This window comes from Hoplias malabaricus, chromosome 1, assembly GCF_029633855.1.
Source record: "Hoplias malabaricus isolate fHopMal1 chromosome 1, fHopMal1.hap1, whole genome shotgun sequence".
In the NCBI taxonomy this organism is placed as follows: Eukaryota; Metazoa; Chordata; class Actinopteri; order Characiformes; family Erythrinidae; genus Hoplias; species Hoplias malabaricus.
Genome location: NC_089800.1, coordinates 9,846,783 through 9,869,443, shown reverse-complemented (window position 1 = coordinate 9,869,443; position 22,661 = coordinate 9,846,783). Strand labels below are relative to the sequence as shown.

At 44.1% G+C, this 22,661-nt stretch overlaps 1 protein-coding gene across 2 annotated transcripts; it reads left to right on the top strand.

Annotated features, from left to right (window-relative positions):
• The first annotated feature begins 17 nt into the window (after window positions 1-17).
• lnx2a (ligand of numb-protein X 2a) lies at window positions 18-22,407 on the top strand. 2 transcript variants are annotated; one of them, XM_066646298.1, is made up of 11 exons: window positions 18-149; window positions 4,197-4,719; window positions 9,372-9,595; window positions 10,062-10,202; window positions 10,612-10,811; window positions 11,778-12,155; window positions 13,240-13,407; window positions 14,536-14,713; window positions 15,093-15,318; window positions 20,623-20,781; window positions 21,929-22,407. In XM_066646298.1, the coding sequence occupies exons 2-11, from the start codon at window positions 4,316-4,318 to the stop codon at window positions 22,062-22,064; spliced, it is 2,214 nt and encodes a 737-aa protein (XP_066502395.1). In that variant the 5' UTR covers window positions 18-149; window positions 4,197-4,315; the 3' UTR covers window positions 22,065-22,407. The 2 variants fall into 2 exon arrangements, with proteins under 2 accessions (XP_066502395.1, XP_066502405.1); XM_066646308.1 differs by lacking the exon at window positions 18-149 and adding an exon at window positions 816-1,356.
• Window positions 22,408-22,661: the final 254 nt, after the last annotated feature.

Here is a 22,661-nt window from a genome sequence, read left to right as displayed (position 1 = left end):
GAGGAGCGGAGCGGTGAGGAGCGGATCCGATGGGAGCTGATGGCCGAGACGGACGCAGCAGAGCGGGGGAGACCTGAGGGGAGGAGCGGCGGCTGAGCGCTGAGGTTGTGGATGTGACTGAGGACGGGACCTGGTGCCAGAACCAAGAGGTATGATGACGAGAAGAGGAGGAGTAGTAGGATAGACTGGAGGATGACAATGGTTGTGATGGGAGAATTGAGAATGTCTGATAGGGGGAACTGAAACTGATAAGTGAGAATGAAGAATGGCAGAATGGTGATTGAGTTTCATTACATTTGGGTTTGTGTTATTGAAGAATGGAGGCTACATGGATGATTGTATGTTTAAGGGAATGGAGGCTATATGTTTATGGCAATGTATCTGATGGGGATTTCTAATCTGGATAGAGCCTGTCAGTAATTCTATCAGTATTGTTAAAACATTGCTATAGGAGTCTATTTATAATGGTACTGTGAGTATTTGCATGGGAGGAATGGAGGCTGAACTGGATAAACCTTGTCAGTAATGCTACATTATTACATTGGGAGGCTTTGTTATTGATGAATGGGCTGTGTGGTAGGGAATGAAGGCTGTAAGATTAAGGGATTGTTTAAGATGGGGAGTGGATATCTGTACTGGGTATAGCTTGTCAGTAATGCTAAAATATGGCATTTAGAAGCTGTGTTTTAAAGGGATAGAGGCTGCACTGGATAGAGCTTGGCAGTATTGCTTCAATATCACGTTAGGAGGCTTTGTTATTGAAGAATGGGGGTTGGGTGTTTAGGGGAATGCTTGTCATGTTTAACCCAGATAAACATTGTCAGTAATAATAAAATGTTGCACTATGAGAATGTATTACAAGGGACTGACGTGTGAATTGGACAAAATGCTGTAACTGATGAGAAAATATTGCACAAGGAGGCTGTGTTATTGAAGAATGGTTGTGGAATGGAGGTTGTATGTTTAGGGACAGGTGTAAAACAGTAACAATAATATATCTAGAAGATTTGTTTTGGGCACATGGACGTGGAACAGGATAAAGCTTGTCAGTGATGCTAACATATTGTATGACTGAGGAGAGGAGGCTGTGTGTTTAAGGGAATGGATGCCGTGGACACTGTGTGTTTGGGTGAATGGACACTGTGTGTTTGGGAGAATGGAGACTGTGTGACTGGCGACACATCCTCCATTCCCCACTCAGCCACATCCTCCAATGGACTTCTGACGTCATACGTCATTATCCTGCTGTGTTTCTGATGCTCTTTCTGCTGCTGACTAAGACAATTGCTCTAAATCTTCACATCATCACCGTAGTCCATCCACCAAAGATGCCGTTCTTTACCACAGTGGCATATGGTATGTGCTGATATTGAGGACCTACCTGGGAATTGAGGGTGGCTTTTTTGGTAGTTTTATATCTATTGATATTTCAGAACAGACTAAGCATTCTGCTACAGTCATGCTGTCTTACTTTTTTTCTTTCCTACTGTATCTTAGCCTGTTTTTCTCTTGCCTGGCCAAGCTTTCCATTTTTATCTTACCCTTTTCATTCACTTTTTCTCTGCTATTTCTCATAACTTGCCTATCCATCAGTTTTTTCTTTCTTTACTTCTTTCTTTCTTTCTTATTTCACTTTATCGACTTATGTGGTCCTTTGTCTTTCCTTTTTTATTTTTACATCGTTCTTACTCTCACCCTTGTCCTCTTTCTTCTGCTGACTGAGACAAAACACCTCCAATCTCCTCCTCACTGTAGGCCATGCTCCAGAAAGTATGGCACAGTTAATACTCCACTGGAATGTCTTATCAAAGGTGCTGCCCTCAGGAATGGAATGATCTTTTTTGGGGATTTTTGCAGTCTGTTAAAAATCCAAAACAGACAGAACAGTGTGGCACAATAATTCAAGGTCGTATCGTGATACTATGTATAGAGACACGTTATGCACAGAAGCCTCGACTGATGGCAAACAAAGAGATACAAGGAGAACACAGCGGCCTTGGAGCTGTGACTGTTGCTCAGCCTTTATCCAGACACATCCTCCCTGAAGAAAGTGCTGGCTGAGACAAAAAAAAAAGAGGACAAATAATTTCTCCTGGATCTCACCCAAGAACCATTAAATGTTCCTGTTCACTTATGTAACGGAATCCCTTACTGTGCCATCCTCTGCGTAAAAGAGGACGAGAGTTAAGTGCATTTGGTGGCGCTTCCTTTACAACAATGCAGAGCCATGCTGGTGTTCAAAACACGCTCAAGGCCATCGTGCACTTGCAGCACACTCTGCTCATGTGTGTGCACGCGCGCGCGTGTGTTTGTGTGATGAGATGATGACAGGGCTTTGTTATTCAAACAGAGGAGCCTTGTGTCCTCATGAATTATTCATATCCAGCTGCAAAGATAAAGAGACAGAGACAGGTAGTCAGAGAGACACAGACACAGCACATGTCCTTTCTGCCTCTTGAAAGCAGCTCAGAGATAGAGAAGATGAAGGCTACTGGTCACTATAGAGAAATATGGGTGATAGGTAGTGCTTGTATCATTATTACGATAAACTTCAAACCATAACATTTTTAAAACCATATTTCGTGTATTGTCAGTAATGGGATACAGAATCGAATGTTTATTTAAAAAAAGAGTGTCTTTAGTTCTGTTAGAATAACTGAGGCTGCAGGCTTTGTGAGATGAAAGAATTTAGAGACATTATAAAAGAGGAGGATATGGTCCATTGGTTAAAAAAATGTATGAGAACGCTTGTAATGTGGAACGTGCATTTATATTCATAGCCCAGCCTTACAATGAAATGTGGACTCTGTATTTAACCCATCCTTGGCAGGGAACACACACACACACACACAACTTTTAGGTCACACTTGTCCATAGACATGTTATTAGTTTACAGCCTTGCCCTCCGGTACAACTAGCCAATCAGCTCATGGATCCTATGAAAGTTTGGCGATGAACAGTAGACAATAAAGCTGAGAAACCATGTTGTTCTTGCTCTGTTTGAACCAAACTATTAAAAACTCTCAAAAAATAATGTGATATTTATCAGTGATTTCAAATGTGTTTATAGGTCTATCCCAAATAAGAAAAAATATGAACCTCATCTTGTATGTATGTAAATACTGGACCGGAAGCATTGATAAGATTGCTGCCAAGTGTTCCTTTTTTAAGCGTTTTGACACAATTCAGCAACCTGAGTGAGTACGGCATGGGAAAACTTGTCTAGCTGCATACTTGTTTTTTAAGTGGTGCCGACTCAGGCAACTCAGCCTATTTTCTAAATATTTTAAGACAAAGGGTTAATTCAACTCTGAAATAGATGTTTAATACAAAGTAATATGTTATTCTTTACTTATTTGTTGTAAGATAGGATTTAATGATGTGTGTGGAACGATAGACTTATCTGGCTGTATTAATGTTTACTCTTTTTCAGTTTCACACTCCCAATTAGTCCAGAAGAATTCATTCATTCATTCATTCATTCATTCATTCATTCCCTGAAAGTCTTCTTCACTTCTTTCCCCTCTCTGTCATTATCTGGCCTGCTATTTATCTGTTATTTATAATTTCTTTCTTTTTCTTTCTTTCTTTCTTTCTTTCTTTCTTTCTTTCTTTCTTTCTTACACATCCTTGTATTCTTTTTTCTCTTCTGTCTTCTTTTATCCAGTATCTTTTGTGTGCAATTTCTCTCTCTCTCTCTCTCTCTCTCTCTCTCTCCTTCTCTCTCTCTCTCCTTCTCTCTCTCTCCCTCTCTCCTTCTCTCTCTCTCTCTCTCTCTCTCTCTCTCTCTCTCCTTCTCTCTCTCTCCCTCTCTCTCTCTCTCTCTCTCTCTCTCTCTCTCTCTCTCTCTCTCTCTCCTGTGCAAGTCCCTCTCTGGTGGATTGGAAGGATCGAGTGGGTGATAGAGAGAGAGATTACATTGTCAGATTAGTATAGAGGAGTAACCTCACACACACACACACACACACACACACACACACACAAGCAAACTGAGCCTGTTTCTGTATCAGAAATTATAACCTTTCTCTCTCTCTCTCTCTCTCTCTCTCTCTCTGTCTCTCTGCCATAAAAGAGAAGTTATATGAAAGCATAATTTTCAACTTAATTGTTCTGATCGGTTTTGGTGTCTAATTTTTCTGTCTTGTTTCTGATTATTTAATCAATATCTAATCAAATCCAATTTCCTGCTCTTCCAGGGGGGGATGCTGCTCTGTCTGTTGGGGGGCGGCCGTCCTCTGCCTGACTCCTACTGAGGCCTATGAGTCGGACGCCCCCTTGTACAAACACTCGAGTGTGTATTTGAAGCCTGCAAGCAATGGGCAGTCTGGGTGAAGGTGTGGACGCTGGAGTGGTCAGTGAGGCTCTGCTGGATGCTCTGTGTCCAGAATGTGGTCAGATCCACCGCTCCTGGGAGAATCACCTGTACAACTACCGCCTGGAGGTGGACGATGACCTGGTGTGCCACATCTGTCTGCAGCCGCTGGTGCAGCCGCTGGACACACCTTGTGGTCATACATTCTGTGCCAGGTGCCTGCGCAGCTTCCTGCAGGAGCGAGACTTCTGTCCTCTGGACCGGGCTCGGCTGCAGCTGCACGGCTGCAGACGCTCCAGTATCCTGGTGCACAAACTGCTGGACAAACTCTCGGTCACCTGTCCTCTCACACCGGCCTGCACACTCAGCATGCCACGTTGTGACCTGGAGGCTCATCTCAAACACAGGTGCTCTCACACACTGTTATATGTAAAAATCATATGTCCCTTATTTGTTATATAACTACTTACAGTACTCTGTTAATTTGTCAGTGGACTTTTTATTAAAACAGGATTCTTAACAACCCTGCCTCGCCGAACAAACTATCAAACATTTCCCCTTAGATGACCTTTCATCTCTGAGAAACAGGACAAAACTAAGCTGCACTATTTCTGTCCAGTCTTTCACTGTGGGAAGTCTAGCTGTGTTGCAAAGCCTAGGCTGCTGCCTCATAAGGACAGGTCCTCAGTAGGACAAGTCATCAGTAGGATAAATGCTCATAATGACAGGTCCTCTGTACAACAGTTCTCCCTGGACTCCTTTATAGAAAAAAGTCTAACACTTTATTTTCCAAATGTATATAACAGTGTGTATAATGTAGTGTTTAGTGTATCTTTTCCTCTGTGACACATTTATGCAATTAATTGTAGTTAAGTGAAGGATGTAAAAATATGACAAGCATCCGCCAAATGTCTCTGCCAGAAGATTTCATTTCTTAACTGTATCCAAAGAATCCTTCATACTTTAGATAACAGCGTTCAGTGATGTAAAGACAAAGAAACTGTGGCTTTCTAAACCTGCAGCTTAGATTTTGGAGTGCAGCTTATGGATCTGAAAGGAGGTGGATATATAAATACTGTGGCTGAGAAAAGGAAGCAGACAAATAAACAAAAAAGATTAAACCTAACATGAAAAGATGAAAGTCTAACATAAGGGCGGCACGGTGGCCCAGCAGTGTTGCAGTCACACAGCTACAGGGACCTGGAGGTTGTGGGTTCGAGTCCTGCTCCGTTCTGTGAGGAATTTGGTGTGTTCTCCCCGTGTCTGTGTGGGTTTCCTCAGGGTGACTGTCTGTGAGGAGTGTGGTGTGTTCTCCCTGTGTCTGCGTGGGTTTCCTCCGGGTGACTGTCTGTGAGGAGTGTGGTGTGTTCTCCCTGTGTCTGTGTGGGTTTCCTCCGGGTGACTGTCTGTGAGGAGTGTGGTGTGTTCTCCCCGTGTCCGCGTGGGTTTCCTCCGGGTGATCTGGTTTCCTGCCACGGTCCAAAAACACACATTGGTAGGTGGATTGGTGACTTAAAAGTGTCCATAGGTGTGAGTGAATGTGTGTGTCTCCCTGTGAAGGAATGGTGCCCCCTCCAGGGTGTGTTCCCGCCTTGGGCCCAGTGATTCCGGATATGCTCCAGACACACCGCGACCCTGAATTGGATAAGCGATTTCAGACAATGAATGAATGAATCTAACATAGAGGCTAGGGGTGTTCATCAAGCCATAGACTGGCCTCAACATCCCTGAAAATGTTTCAGATCATAAGAAAATGGTTGAAAAAAAAAAGAGAAAGCTTAGTGACAATCTTAATGACATGTAAATGGTAGTCTCTGACGTTTGCACAAGACTGTATAAGTAATAATAATGATATATCCCATTTATATTATATATTGCACCTCTGCAAATCTACCCAAAGATGCCTTACAGGGTGCACTGCACATATTGTATTAGTATATAATCCCAGCACCACTCTTGTTAATGCTGCTATTATTATTTAATGTCTGATTATTAATGATAATTATTATTGCTACTGTGTTCATTTTTATTCACTGTATTATATTTAAATTACAGTGCAGCAAGAAGAGAAATCTGCTTTGTCACGTTTTCTAAAGAGCCATTCCACTCTTTAACTGTGCACAGAAGACAGATATTGTAAAATATTCACGAGTATTATGCAACCTCTGTGATGCTATTTTCACAGTTCTCAGGAGGGATGTGATATTTGCTCTAAGCTGTTGACATCACCCACTACATTAGTGCTGACATGAGTGTGCACATGCTGTGTGATAACATACACTTACCTTGAAGGGGGTATTTTAATACACAGCTAAAACAGAAGTTTGTGTCCAGTGGAGTGTAGTGCATCATGTGGAGGGAGTAAATCTTGAGTTTCAGTCTCAGATGCATATACATGGCTAGGGATCTTTATAGCAAATACACAAGGTGATATTTCAGTTTTTGGGGGTTTAACAGTTGAAAGAATTAGCAAAATAGTGCAACAGACGTAACAGTATTTTCTCCAGATTTTGAGGATGTTGTCATTTAATATTATCTACTGTTGGATGTCATAATACATAATACATTACTGCCACTGGTTTCTTACTGCAGGTTTGTTGTGATGGGAGCTTGTCCTTCACTTCATGGAGGTATTCAAAGACAAATATGTTTGACTAAGAGATGTCCCTGCCATAATATTGGAAATTGTTTATGATCAGTGCAGTCATTCTGTTTCAAAGAAGCATTCCCCACACTCTGGAAAGTGACGGTATTTATCACATCATTTTCCTGCCTTACATGTTTGAGGGGAACATTCTTAGCTCTGGGGCTCCACCGATGTCTTTAAGTGGCGAATGGGTATCAGTCTTGCTGCTTACTCTCGAGCTGAGGCCAAACCAGGGCTGATCTGACATCTCATCAGGGGATTACTGCCCCTCCGTCATGTGACGGCAGATTAGTGGCTCCTGCGGCAAGTGCTGGCTCCCTGTTGGCCCATGTTTCTCAGCAGCCATGCTGGGAAACTTCAACTCCAGAGATCTTTTCAACCATTTCTTCTGCGAGACTGCCAAGGGCAACCCGGGGCTATGGTGAGTGGCTAAAATCACGCTGGAAGTTTGTATGAGGTTTGGCTGGGCCCTGTGGTTTATACGAGTAGTTTGTCAGATTAGTTGGATGGCTTTCTGGATCAGCAGTCGGGCTGCAGCATGAACTGAGCTGTGGTGGTTTTGGATATGCTTAGGTTTGGCTTGCATTGTGGCTGGCACAGATCCCTCAGGGGTTTGTGCCAAAAGTCTGTGGCTGAGTTTGGATTCATTTGGGAGACTCTGAGGATAAACTGTAGGCTTCCTTTAAGATTCCTCAGTTTGCAGACATTAAAATGACTTGCTTTTCCAAGTGGACGTTCAAGGATGTATATTCCAAAAAAAACAAAACCTTCACCATGAAAAATGACTTTCCAGAAAACTGTAAAATTACAATGTCATTTAAGTAATAACTTACTGGTGGTTGTAAAATTATCTGCCAAGGCTCTTATAAAAAGATCCCTTATAAATTTGTGTTTTATTATCCGGTTTCAAGATGTGTGAGCTCATGGGGGTTTTTGTTTTCCCTCTGGTTGAGGCCATAGTATCATGACCTGGTTGCTGCAAGGCCGCAGAAATCACATAGGATTTACCAGGAGCTCGGTTTAACATGCAGAGAACAAAGGAGCAGGGAATTTTTGAAAACAATAATGGATTAAGATCCTGAGTTTCATGTACACCGCCTTCACTATGAATGCATTAGCCAACTACGTTTAAACACATTGTTTAGGATCATTTGCAAACAATGGTTTAAACAGCTATTATTCAGACTCACAATGAGAAAAGCAGCCATAACATGGAACCTGCTCCTGTTTTGGGGGACCAAGCTTCTCAGACCCTTATGAAAGCTAAGCGGCAAAAATTTGAAATCTGTTTCAATTGTTCAGACAGAAATTTGTTTGAAATTGTTCAGACTGCATTTAATTTAATTATTATAAAAGGAGCACAGTACAAGGCAGCCAATCAGGGCAGATCTATTAATATATATCAGTCTTAAAGGCACAGTAACAAAACAGTCTGTTGAATTCAAAGCATTGAAGAGAAGTTGGATGATGGTGTAAAAATTATTTAACAGGATGTTGATTATGTTTCCACAGTGTCATGTGCCAATGATGTGGCTTCTGTATTAGCTTTTAAACTCTCCACCACCTGCCACCACACTCTGGACTTTGTTCCAGTGCTGGTGAACGATATGAAATTGACTGATATGAATTACACACCAACAATTGGCTTTAGTGTTTTTCATTTTTTATTAACCCATTGTTGTATTTTATGGTCCTGACATTATTTGGCATGCATATATATATATTTTGTATTTAATATGGTGACATAAAGTGTTGAGAATAAACTGTGGCTGTATAAGCCACTCACTGCACTGAGTAATTAACCGGTTCCATTAATTGACTGAGACTCGAGTGTCTATTAGTAAATGAAAAGTGTAAATCCTGCCTACGGGAATGGAACAAGGACCCACCGTGCTCCCTCACTCCTTACACTGACTCTTTGGAGTTAAATGGTATAAGAGGAGAGCACTAAATTCTAGCTCTTGGAATCAGCCTCTTGTCACTTTGTTATTAATGTATTAATTTTCTGAATAATTAATTAATTAAGCTCTCAAAATTTCAAGGACACATAGTCAGGTTCAAATTTATATAACTTACATTTTACATTTGTTGTTGGTACTGAATAATTCACAGTAGTGAATGCACCCAGATTAATTAGTCTTCACATCTGTCCTACTGCTGACAAAATTAACAAATGATGAAGCAAGCATGTGGATGCAAGAACATTATTTAAAGTGTTGTACAAAAATGTATATTTACTGGATATCTCATATGCGCTTATGGTAAAAATAAGTTGTTTGCTTCCTGTGGGGAATGTTTTTAGCCGTAAATCATTAACAATTAAGTGGATTTTTCCTGGATGTTTTTTTGTATATGCATGACCATGACACTGTATAAAAATAAGTGTTTATATGTGTGTTTGTGTGTGTTTAGGTGTCCCGGGACTCAGAGTCAAAGGGCAGTGGTGGAGGCTACACGGGTGGAGTGTGTAGATGACAGAGCGATGGTGACTGACCCATCCAAGTCTCCACAGACAGAGCTGAGGGAGAGCGGCTCGTCTCCTCCAGTCGGCTCCAACGCCTGCAGCAGCATCACCATGTGGACAGATGAGCCTGGAGTGGACAACCCGGCCTTTGAGGAGAGCACAGAGGAGGACAGTGAGTTACCTTCGCACTGACCATGACTGGCAATATACTGCTAGTCAAATGTTTGACTACCTTGTTGACCACCTCCTTTTACCAAAATGTTCTAGATACTAATGAGCATGTGATCTCTGTTGGTTTCAGTAGTTTAGCATCTCAAAGACTAATCCATATTATTCTGCTCAAAACAATGAACCCCTCCTCCAATAGCAATAAGTCCTGTACAGACATTAGTTAGTCCTAGTTAGGCCTAGTTAGGCTGGGACTGGAGAAGAAGAAAATACATCCAAGAGTGAACTTGGGAGACATGTAAAAAATATCTCATGAGATTTCCTTGAAAAACTGAAATCTAGTTTCCTCACAAGGAAAGTGTAAAAGTCAAAATGTGGAAAAATATTATATTCTGTATAACACTGAAAATGACACCAAACTTTTGTCAGGCACTTTATGCATGTGTGATTGCATAGCTCAGTTTTTTCAGGTGTTCTTGGTCTGGAGTGTGTCCCAGCAACCCGTGTAAAGCGACCTCTTAGTAACCCCTGCATCCACTTGCTCCGGACAGGAAGCTCTGCCTCCTCTGGCTGGGATTTTGTTGAGTCTTTGCCTTTATCAGCAGAAGAAGGTATGATTTAACTGTCTTCTGCTCTGTTTCATATTAGGTTCTATTAGATATTTGCACATATTTGCATATCTCTATATATTTTAACTGTGATATAGAATGTGCATTTGTGAATCAGTAAAGAAAGATAGTTAAAGAATGGCCTGCAATACTAATTTAAAATTAATTGATTGAATTTTGTTTAGCTGAATACTTTCATTCATCTTATATATACTATTATTAGCCAAGATATAAGATATTACAATTGCTAAGACGCTCATTTGCTTATTACAGCCATCTGCAAGTTTTTATTTTGAAGTTAAATGTACCACGCTGCTCTTTTCCATGTAATATCCATACAGACTCAATATTTTATTGTATACTGTGGATAGTAGGTGATATTTAAGATTAACGCTGTGTTTCTCTTTCCTAGGATGTGTGAAGCTGCCCTCTTTGCCTGAAGGTGAAATCACCACCATTGAGGTACATCGCTCTAACCCCTACGTAGAGTTGGGTATCAGTATTGTTGGGGGAAATGAAACCCCCCTCATAAATATTGTAATCCAAGAAGTGTACCGGGATGGTGTTATCGCTCGGGATGGAAGGCTGTTAGCTGGTGACCAAATATTACAGGTAATACTATGTACATTTGCATTCATGGTTTGCAAACTGTTAGGATGCTTAATAGCTTTTTAAATGTAGTTTTTCTGATGTTTAATCTCAGTTACCTATTTTATTTTGAATATTGAATGCAAGGAGAGGGCAAGAAAATGTTGGGATTAAATTTAAAGCAATATTTGTTCTTTGTCCTACTACATTTTACCATCTGACCTTCACAATTATTCAGAGCTGCATAAAATGCTATTGTACAAATTTGTGTTCCTTACTTTGTATTGTATTCATTAGACAATAAAATAACTCCAACTGTGTGAACCCTGACATTTTCAGTGGTTATATATAGCTTCAGAAAAATTGCTAGATAACACACAATGTCTAGATATTTTGATAACTGGGTTCCTTTGTAAGTGCAAATATATAAAATTTGTAAGAGCCACCTTAACATTTAAACTACAAGAATTACATAACTAGGGTGGCACGGTGGCGCAGCAGGTAGTGTCGCAGTCACACCGCTCCGGGTGACTGTCTGTGAGGAGTTGGTGTGTTCTCCCCGTGTCCGTGTGGGTTTCCTCCGGGTGTTCCAGTTTCCTCCCACGGTCCAAAAACACACGTTGCAGGTGGATTGGCGACTCAAAAAGTGTCCGTAGGTGTGAGTGTGTGATTGAATGTGTGTGTTGTCTGTGTTGCCCTGTGAAGGACTGGCGCCCCCTCCAGGGTGTATTCCTATGATTCCAGGTAGGCTCTGGACCCACCGCGACCCTGAATTGGATAAGCGGTTACAGATAATGAATGAATGAATGAATTACACAACTACTAAAATGAACATAGTCGTTTTGTCACTTTGAAATTGTGCTATAACAGGTTAATATTGAAAATATGTAGCATGCTAAATATGTCAGAAGGAATTTAAGGAAGAAATATGTAAACTCTACATTCAATTATGATTTTTTAATTACCTACTGTTGTTTTTCATGTGTGTAGGTGAATAATGTGGACATCAGTAACACGCCTCATAATTTTGCACGCTCCACTCTGGCTCGTCCCTGTGCCACGCTGCAGCTGACGGTGCTAAGAGAGCGGCGCTGTACAGCCCGACCTCCCGCGGTCCCCCCTGCTCCCCCCTCACCTGAGGGCAGCCCAGCCAGCCTCCGCATCACGCTGCACAAACGAGAGTCCAGTGAGCAGCTCGGTATCAAATTGGTGCGCCGCACTGACGAGGCTGGTGTGTTTGTACTGGACCTGCTGGATGGGGGACTGGCCTCCAAAGACGGAAGACTACGCAGCAATGACAGGGTCCTTGCCGTCAATGAACATGACCTCAGACATGGGACACCAGAGCAGGCTGCACAGATCATACAGGTACAGAGAAAGCAGGCAGCAGTGGCCTAATGGTTAAAGGGCCGGGCTTGGTACCGGAAGGTTGCCGGTTCGATCCCCAGGACTGCCAGGAACATCCATGGCAGAAGTTCCCTTGAGCAAGGCACTGAACCCCCAAATGTTCCCCGGGCGTCGGGGATGGCTGCCCGCTGCTCTGGGTGTGTGTTCCCGTGCACTAGTGTGTGTGTATGTTCACTGCCACAGATGGGTTAAATGCAGAAGACACATTTCATTGTAAAAAAATTGCATTTTTGGGAAATTTGTGTGGTTTTCATTTTTTTAATTACATATTTTATTTATTTATTTTATATTATATTTTTATTATTATATTAAACTCAAAATAAATAGCACATAATTAGAACGTCTGCAGACAAATACATTGCTGTATTTAAGAAATACAACTGCTATATTGAAGTTTTCACTTATGAGAATAAGTCACAAAACAACTAAAATATTTTGAAAAATTATATAATTAAAAAATCATTTTCCCTGCATATGGGATTAATACTGAATTCATTATCGACTTGCAGCCCAGCAGCAGATTTAACTTGTTCATGTCATGTGCAGGACATTTAAGGACCCTGGGTTGTTTACACTAATGACAGATATTAGGCAGTTGTGCTCTTAAATTTTCTGCGTAAATACAGTAGACATCAGTCTCATAGCTGCCAAGCCAGGTTTTCTTTTCATTTGACTAATCCCCGAAAATTACATACAAATCTCATGAACAGCATTCATTTGGATCATGTTTATGTTATGTGCTGCAAGGCCAGTTTGGCAAAAGATCACATGCGATCTGCTTGTCTTAGCTTCCAAATCCGATCAGGTAAAGAAGGGAAGTTAAATCTGATTTGAGAATTGCTTGCTGTGTTCTGGATGCGGTTGGTGACTGGGTGGCCTGCTTCTGTCTTTGTCAGTCTGTCTGTCTCTCTGCTTGGAGCACACAGCGACAGTAGCACGCTAGAAGCAACCGTTACAGACTTTCAGCATTAAATGATTAAACCTTATGTATATTAAAATTAGCTGCTGATGTTGTCTTGATAGCTAAATGTCCGTTGTCCTCCAGGCTAGTGGAGAGAGGGTCAACCTTCTGATCAGCCGACCAGCCAAGCAGACCATGGCTGTACACACTGGTCGCGAGAGCTGGTGCCACGAACACTTCCTACCGCTCCCTCGCACGGCTGCTCCAAGTCCAGCACCCAGTCTACAACTCACTCGCTCCTCCACCCACAGGGTGAGTGAGGAAATAGTTATAATACATTATATTGCTCTGTAGATGCTGAGTACTGCTCAAATGTTAAGCTTTTAGTGTGGGATTTTAAAGCAAATAGCAAAAGGCATAAAGGTTACCTTAATTAAGCAATCAAATATTCAACATCATCATCATCTTTTTCATCTTTTAATCCATTCAGGGTTGCGGTAAATAATCAACATTCAATGGATTACTTCAATATTGAAATAATCATTAGATGCTATTTCAGGTTGTTTCCATCATTTTCAGTGTAGATACCAGTTTCAACTACTAGTTAAATGACCAATAAATCTAATTAACCAGCCAGCAGAAGGCATATAAACTCCACCATGTTACAGTACTGTGTTACAGTGTGAGAATGGGCATATTTATTATATAAGTACATTATAGAATATGGGCGGCACGGTGGCGCAACAGGTAGTGTCGCAGTCACATAGCTCCAGGGACCTGGAGGTTGTGGGTTTGATTCCCGCTCCGGGTGACTGTCTGTGAGGAGTTTGGTGTGTTCTCCCCGCGTCCGCGTGGGTTTCCTCCGGGTGCTCCGGTTTCCTCTCACAGTCCAAAAACACACGTTGGTAGGTGGATTGGCGACTCAAAAGTGTCCGTAGGTGTGAATATGTGTGTGTGTTTCTGTGTGGCCCTGTGAAGGACTGGCGCCCCCTCCAGGGTGTATTCCCGCCTTGTGCCCAATGATTCCAGGTAGGCACTGGACCCACCGTGACCGTGAAATGAATAAACGCTTACAGATAATGAATGAATGAATTATAGAATATATGAAATTTAGAATGGAATTTATATTTTAAAAATTATGCAACAAATAGCAAAACAAATATATTTATTTACTTCCTAATCAAAGTTGTTTTTTATCGTAAACCTAGATAAGACCCCCCAATTTTAGGAGCTATTGGAACTTACGCCCACAGTATTAATTACTGCTATTGGACGGATCAATGATGTAATCAACTGTGTGGACGGGCAGTGCTGACACGCCAGGGATAACAGGAATAACATTCCGAAAGCCCATCGCAGTCAGGATCAATGCCACTTAAGGAAAAGGATTTCCCTCTGTTTACATTCAGGTCTGGGAAAGATTTACATTGTATGTTTTAGGACCTCTCTCAGTGTGTGACCTGCAAAGAGAAACACATCACTGTGAAGAAAGAGCCCCATGAGTCTTTGGGGATGACCGTGGCTGGGGGAAGGGGCAGTAAAAGTGGGGAGTTGCCCATCTTTGTGACCAGCGTCCAACCTCACGGCTGCCTGTCGCGGGACGGCAGAATCAAACGAGGTTAGAGACAGAACAATTAGATTAAATATCTAATTTACACAGTTTTTATCATTACCCCAAGTGCGGTCAGATTCCTGAAGTTGCTTCTTTAGATTTTAATTAAAGCAATGAAGCTAATATAGCTGACAATTACCTTCTATGTATCAAAACATTTGAAGTCATCTTTTAAAGCTCACGTAAACGTGTTCTAACATATTGTTATCTATATTTATTCTACTATTATTCTTACTTATAAAATGTGGTTTTGCTGGCTTCTTCCAGATAATCAACATTTGGGGTATTGTGAAAAGATTTATGTGTATCTGTTTTTTTTTCCCTTAATCTGCTGAGTCAGTTTGTTTATCTTAGCTAAATGGTCTTAGTTTCATTCTCTACTCAGGGGATGTGCTGCTGAGCATTAATGGTCAGGACTTGACCTGTCTGAGCCACAGTGAAGCAGTGGGTACCCTCAAGTCCAGTGCTGCCTCCTCCTCTGTGCAGCTGCGAGTGCTGGAGGTCAGCACAGTGGATGAGCCAGGTCTTGAAGAGGGACTGCTGCCTCACCACGAGAGTGACTATGACGCCAGCTGGTCGCCATCCTGGGTCATGTGGCTTGGCCTCCCCAGGTGAGAATCAAGCACAAGCTAGGAAAATATATTAATTTATTCATTTTTTATAATTGCTTCATCCTGTTTCGGGTCACACTGGGTCTGAAGCCTACCCTGAGACATTGAATGTCATAGGTCTCACACACACACACTATTTTAATATTTGGGAGGGAAAGCTGAGAATTCAGGGACACAGGAGAACAAACCAAAAACAGACCTTAAGATGAGTTCACTCAAGGAAAGGATCAAACCTAGGATCCCAAGACCTGTCGTACGGCAGCAAATTAAAAGCAATTTCCTTTTTTAGTTATTGCATTCTAAGGCGGCACAATGATGTAACAGGTAGTGTTGCAGTCACACAGCTCCAGGTTCCTGGGGTTGTGGGTTCAAGCCACGCTCCGGGTGACTGTCTGTGCAGTGTTTGGTGTTTCCTCCCACACTCCAAAAGCATGCGTCGGTAGGTGGATTGCCTACTCAAAAGTGTCCATAGGTTTGAATGTGTGTGTGTTGGCCTGCGAAGGACTGGCGCCCCCTCCAGGTTTTTTTTTTTCCGACGTTGCACCCAGTGACTCCATGTAGGCTTCAGACACTGAACTGGAAAAGCGGTTACAGACAGTGAATGAATGGATGAATTAATGAATGAGTTTTGCACCCTAGCTAAAATTATGTGCCCAACTTATCAGAATTATCATCAGAACCACATGATTAAGGCTGTTCTCATATTCCATCCATCCATCCATTATCCACCGCTTATCCGGATCCGGGTCGCGGGGGAAGCAGTCGGAGCAAAGAAACCCAGACCTCCCTCTCCCCAGCCACCGACGCCAGCTCCTCCGGGGGTATACCGAGGCGTTCCCAGGCCAGTCGAGACATATAGTCTCTCCAGCGTGTTCTTGGTCTGCCCCGGGGCCTCCTCCCCGTTGGACATGCCCGGAACACCTCTCCAGGAAGGCGTCCAGGAGGCATCCGAACCAGATGCCCGAACCATCTCAACTGGCTCCTCTCGACGTGGAGGAGCAGCGGCTCCACTCCGAGTCTCTCCCGGATGTCCGAGCTCCTAACCCTGTCTCTAAGGGAGAGTCCAGACATCCTGCGGAGAAAACTCATTTCAGCCGCTTGTACCCGCGATCTCGTTCTTTCGGTCACTACCCAAAGCTCGTGACCATAGGTGAGGGTTGGGACGTAGATTGACCGGTAAATCGAGAGCTTTGCTTTTCTGCTCAGCTCTTTCTTCACCACAACGGACCGGTACAGAGCCCGCATTACTGCTGACGCTGCACCGATCCGCCTGTCAATCTCACGCTCCATCTTTCCCTCACTCGTGAACAAGACCCCGAGGTATTTAAACTCCTCCACTTGAGGCAGGATCTCACTTCCAACCTGGAGAGAGCACTCCACCCTTTTCCGACTGAGTACCATGGACTCGGACTTGGAGGTACTGATCCTCATCCCTACCGCTTCACACTCGGCTGCAAACTGGTCCAGCAAGAGCTGGAGGTCCCGGCTCGATGAAGCCAACAAGACCACATCATCTGCAAAAAGCAGACATGGGATCCTGAGACCACCAAACCGGACACCCTCCGCCACTTGGCTACGCCGAGAAATTCTGTCCATAAAAATTGTGAACAGAACCGGTGACAACGGGCAGCCCTGACGGAGTCCAACTCCGACTGGAAACCAGTCGGACTTACTGCCAGCCATACGAACCAGACTCCTGCTCTGTTTGTACAGGGACTGGATAGCTCGTAACAAAGAGCCCAGTACCCCATACTCCCTGAGCACCCCCCACAGAATACCCCGAGGGACACGGTCGAATGCCTTCTCCAGATCCACAAAACACATGTAGACTGGTTGAGCAAACTCCCATGCACCCTCCAGGATCCTAGCGAGGGTAAAGAGCTGGTCCTGTGTTCCACGACCGGGGCGGAATCCGCATTGTTCCTCCTGGATCCGAGGTTCAACTATCGGTCGGACTCTCTTCTCCAGTACCCCCGCATAGACCTTACCGGGGAGGCTGAGGAGTGTGATCCCCCTATAGTTGGAACACACCCTCCGATCCCCCTTTTTAAAAAGGGGAACCACCACCCCAGTCTGCCAGTCCAGAGGCACTGCCCCCGATGTCCACGCGATGTTGCAAAGACGTGTCAACCAGGACAGCCCCACAACATCCAGAGCCTTGAGGAACCCGGGGTGAACCTCATCCACCCCCGGGGCCCTACCACCAAGGTGTTTCCCTACCACCTTGGCCACTTCAGCCCCAGTGATAGACGAGCCCCCCCCGGGGTCCCCAAGCTCTGCTTCCTCTGCGGAAGACGTGCCGGTGGGATTGAGAAGATCCTCGAAGTATTCCTTCCACCGTCTGGTGACGTCCCCAGTCGAGGTCAACAGTTCCCCACCCCCACCATATACAGTGTTGGTGGAAAACTGCTTTCCCCTCCTGAGTCGCCTGACGGTTTGCCAGAAACTTCTCGGAGCCGACCGAAAGTCGTTTTCCATGTTCTCACCGAACTCCTCCCACACCCGAGTTTTTGCCTCAGCGACTGCCGAGGCTGCGAGCCGCTTGGCTCCTCGGTATCTGTCGGCTGCCTCCGGAGTCCCCTGAGCCAACCAGGCTCGATAGGACTCTTTCTTCAGCTTGACAGCCCCCCTCACCCGGGGTGTCCACCACCGAGTGCGGGGATTGCCACCCCGACAGGCACCGACAACCTTGCAGCCACAGCTCCGTTCAGCCGCCTCAACAATGGAGGTCCGGAACATGGCCCACTCGGACTCAATGTTACCAGCCTCCCCCGGGATGCAGTCGAAGCTCTGCCGGATGTGGGAGTTGAAGATCTTTCTGACAGGTTCCTCTGCCAAACGTTCCCAGCAAACCCTCAACACACGTTTGGGCCTGCCAGGTCTGTCCGGCATCCTCCCCCGCCATCTGATCCAACACACCACAAGGTAGTGATCAGTTGACAGCTCAGCGCCTCTCTTCACCCGAGTGTCCAGAACATATGGCCGCAGGTCAGATGATACGACTATAAAATCGATCATCGAAATGCGGCCTAGGGTGTCCTGATGCCAGGTGTACTTGTGGACACCCTTATGTTCGAACATGGTGTTCGTAATGGACAAACTGTGACGAGCACAGAAATCCAATAACTGAACACCACTCGGGTTCAGATCAGCGGGGCCGTTCCTCCCAATCACGCCCCTCCAGGTCTCACTGTCATTACCTACGTGAGCATTGAAGTCCCCCAGCAGAACAATGGAGTCCCCAGAATGAGTGTTCTCCAGCACTCCCTCTAGGGTCCCCAAGAAGGCATGGTACTCTGAACTGCTGTTCGGTGCATAAGCACAAACAACAGTCAGAGCCCTTTCCCCAACCCGAAGGCGCAGGGAAATTACCCTCTCGTCCACTGGGGTAAACCCCAACGTACAGGCGCTAAGCCGGGGGGCTATGAGTAAGCCCACACCTGCCTTACGCCTCTCACCCTGGGCAACTCCAGAGTGAAAGAGCATCCAGCCCCTCTCGAGGAGATTGGTTCCAGAGCCCATACTGTGTGTCGAGGTGAGCCCAACTATATCTAGTCGGTACCTCTCAACCTCGCGCACCAGCTCAGGCTCTTTTCCCACCAGAGAGGTTACGTTCCATGTTCCAAAAGCCAGTTTCAGTAACCGAGGATCGGAACGCCAGGGCCCCCGACCCCGACCACCACCCGATCCACAATGCACCAGACCCGGATTACTACCTCTCCCACAGGTGGTGGGCCCATGGGAGAGTGGACCCATGTATCCCCTTCGGGCTAAGCCCGGCCGGACTCCATAGGTGAAAGTCCGGCCACCAGGCGCTCGCCAAGGAGCCCCTCCCCCAGGCCTGGCTCCAGGGTGAGGCCCCGGTAACCCTGCTCCGGGCAAGGGAGGCTGTGTCCTCGTTGTCTTTTTCATCTGTGTCTTTATCTTTATGGATCCCTCTTTGTCTGGCCCATCACCTAGGACCAATTTGCCTTGGGAGACCCTACCAGGGGCTATTGCCCCCGACAACATAGCTCCTAGGCTCACGCAGGCACGCAAACCCCTCCACCACGTTAAGGTGGTGATCCAAGGAGGAGAAGTTCTCATATTCTTATAAAACTAACCAAATTCATTTAAAACTGTTAAACCATAAGCAATATAGAACCAGTGCATTTTGTGCCGCTGAGTGTAAATCCCATTTCTCGCAATCTGATTCCTTTAATGAAGGAATGCTAAAAGAGTGATGAAAATAATTAGATTAATGAGAGTACAGTCAAGGATCCTGAAAGCAGGAACACAGGCACAGATCTGTGGCTGAGAGACAGTTCTTTAATAGGATGTACTTTCCGAGCTGTGCGTTTCTTTTTTTGGACCAGTAACAATTGCTCCTTAGGGATGCTTGAAAATAGCCACCTCACCTTGGAGAACAGCGATCCAAATAACTGCGCACCGCTGAAAGTGCCATGGCCTGGGCTCAGAGCGTGCCAGGTTTTAAGTTCACCTACTTATGTCACATGTCCTCAGCAGAGTGCCATCAGACTAAAAGGAACCTGGAGGTGGAGGGTTTTTTTGTTTTTATTTTTTTTAATTAAGAGCACTAAGAGGAACGTTGGTATAAAATCTGTGCTTAAGTCCCAAGGAGATTTGTTCACTTCTGATCAGAGTAGAGAGGGATTATTCCGGTACCGGTACTGTTGGATCATCAGCTGAAAGTGGCATAATGTGAAATCATAATCCAACACACACTCCTCTCTTATTTCGTCTTGTCTTCTAATTTGTTTCTTTTTTTTCCTCACTTCCCTATTTTGCTTTCAAGTTTGTCTCCCCATCTCTGTGCATCCCTCTAGCATTCTTTCCTCTTTTCCTTCCTTATCCTTTCTCTTATTTGTTTGTTTTTGCCCTTTCTCCTTTTTTGTCCCCATTCTTTCCATCTTTCTCCCACTCTTCCTCTCTCTCTAGTGCTCAAGCTGATACTGGAACACAGAGGGCTTTCAGTACCATCCCCGCCGCCTCTCATTCACTCCTCCTCCTCTCTCTTTTTCTCTTCCGCCATCCCCCTCTCCTCCCTGTCCTTCTGTCTCCTTCCCTTCTCTTGTCGTTGTGCCAGAGCCTCTCCATCCAATCTTCCCTCTTTCCTCCCCTCCTCCTCTGCAGCTGTCCTTTCTTCTTTGTCCATCTGTGGACCTGACTTTCATTTCCTGATTTAAACCCCTCTTTCTTCGACCCAAATTCCTTGGCCTCTTTCACTACGCCTGAGCTTTTTTTGTTCTTTCACAAATGTACACTAACGCCATATTGTTTTCTCTTTCTCGTTATGGGGCCCAGTTACCTGCACAGTAGCCACGAGATTGTCCTTCGTCGAAGTCACCCTGGCAGCTGGGGCTTCAGCATCGTTGGAGGCTATGAAGAGAACCACAACAATCAGGCTTTCTTCATTAAAACCATTGTTTTAGGAACACCCGCCTACTACGATGGCCGACTGAAGTGAGTGAACAGTTCATAAATGCAATTACCAAACATTTATTAGATACATTACTTTGGCCAACTTTCTTTTTATGTTTGAAGAAACTAAAATTCAAAATAAGCAAATTTTTTAACATAAGTGATGTGTAGATCATTGAGAAAATATATTGGTTCAAAGATACTGAGTTTTTTTTCTATAAATTCAACTTTTTATATATATATATATATATATATATATATATATATATATATATATATATATATATATATATATTTAGCAAGAGCGTTCAAGGGCAGTCACACAGCTCCAGGGACCTGGAGATTGTGGGTTCGATTCCCGCTCCGGGTGACTGTCTGTGAGGTGTGTTCTCCCTGTGTCTGCGTGGGTTTCCTCCAGGTGACTGTCTGTGAGGAGTGTGGTGTGTTCTCCCCGTGTCCGCGTGGGTTTCCTCCCACAGTCAAAAAAAAACACACGTTGGTAGGTGGATTGGCGACTTAAAAGTGTCCGTAGGTGTGAGTAAATGTGTGTGTGTCTGAGTTACCCTGTGAAGGACTGGTGTCCCCTCCAGGGTGTGTTCCTGCCTTGCGCCCAATGATTCCAGGTAGGCTCTGGACGCACCGTGACCCTGAACTGGATAAGTGGTTACAGATAATGAATGAATGAATGACAAAAGTTGACGACTGCCCCACAAGCACATGCCAAAGCTCTTTTGCTACTGGATAGGCTTGACTTTGGGCTTATAATAATAATAAAAATAATACATGTGACTTATAAAGCAGTTTTCAATGACCCAAAGAGCTACCAATATTATAACACAGAACAATAAAACATCAAAGGACAAACAGACACATAGCAGTATAAAAAGTTATAAAACTTATTCGGCTAAAGTGAGAAATCCTGCTTTGTGAAATACCCACAAGCTGTTTTTTTATATATAATTTGGAGTTATGTCTGTGATCCAGAGCTAATCTCCCTAATGATCTTGTGGTTGAATACCATCTAATCCATAATGTAAAACCTTCCCTGAAGAGGAGAAACTCTTAGTGCACGTTACGTTGTCTATTGTAGGTGAAATTTTTTTTGAATGAACCTCCCACTCTTGCTGATAAACACTGACAGGTCATTGAATTGTCTGATGCTGAGTCATGTTTTTGTCTTTGGTCTCAGGTGTGGAGACATGATCGTGGCGGTGAATGGCCTGCCTACAGCGGGGATGAGTCACTCAGCGCTGGTGCCAATGCTGAAGGAGCAGCGCAGCCGCCTGGCACTAACAGTAGTGTCCTGGCCTGGCAGCCTGGCATAATGCCACAGATTAAACTTTCATCTACAGCATTTGACCCGTCCCCTGTCCATCAGTCCGTCCTCTTCTCCGCCACGGAGGCATCATACTGTCAGTGTGAGTCTGGAACTTGAATGCTTCACTCAATGCTGAATAAACCAGGCCTTAGAAAACCCTGCCATGCCCATGAGGCCACACCCCTCAAGAAAGCAGCCTTAAGGCCTTCCACACCGCTGGCCAATGGTCTGTGCTGCCAAGGGTTTTATATGTAGATATATGTTATCTCTACATGTTGTGTGAGTGAATGTGAGAGAAGAAGAAAGTGAGTGTTTAAGTGTATGTGTACAGTGTTTAATAAATAACTCTTTCCCACAGAAAACATGCATTATCAGATTTGAGTGCCTGTGTATGTCTTCAATGATGTCTCAAAAAATATATACATTTAACATGTCTCTCCAAAGAAAAATCTTATCTCCATTGTTAGTTTTTAGTTCACTACATAATTTAACCATGAAAGCTGTCCTTCGTGTTCTTCTACTTACATTAACTGTCACTGAAAGTTAGAAGTCCTCACCCCACTTCTGTAGCTATTTTGGAGCTAGATTTTTTTAATTATACATA

Bases quoted from the DNA above. Each gene is read 5' to 3' on its own strand.
- lnx2a (XM_066646298.1), top strand. From the start codon at position 4,316: ATGGGCAGTCTGGGTGAAGGTGTGGACGCTGGAGTGGTCAGTGAGGCT. The intron at 4,720-9,371 runs GTGCTCTCACAC...GTGTGTGTTTAG, and splicing joins GAGGCTCATCTCAAACACAG to GTGTCCCGGGACTCAGAGTC. The intron at 15,319-20,622 runs GTGAGAATCAAG...TATGGGGCCCAG, and splicing joins ATGTGGCTTGGCCTCCCCAG to TTACCTGCACAGTAGCCACG.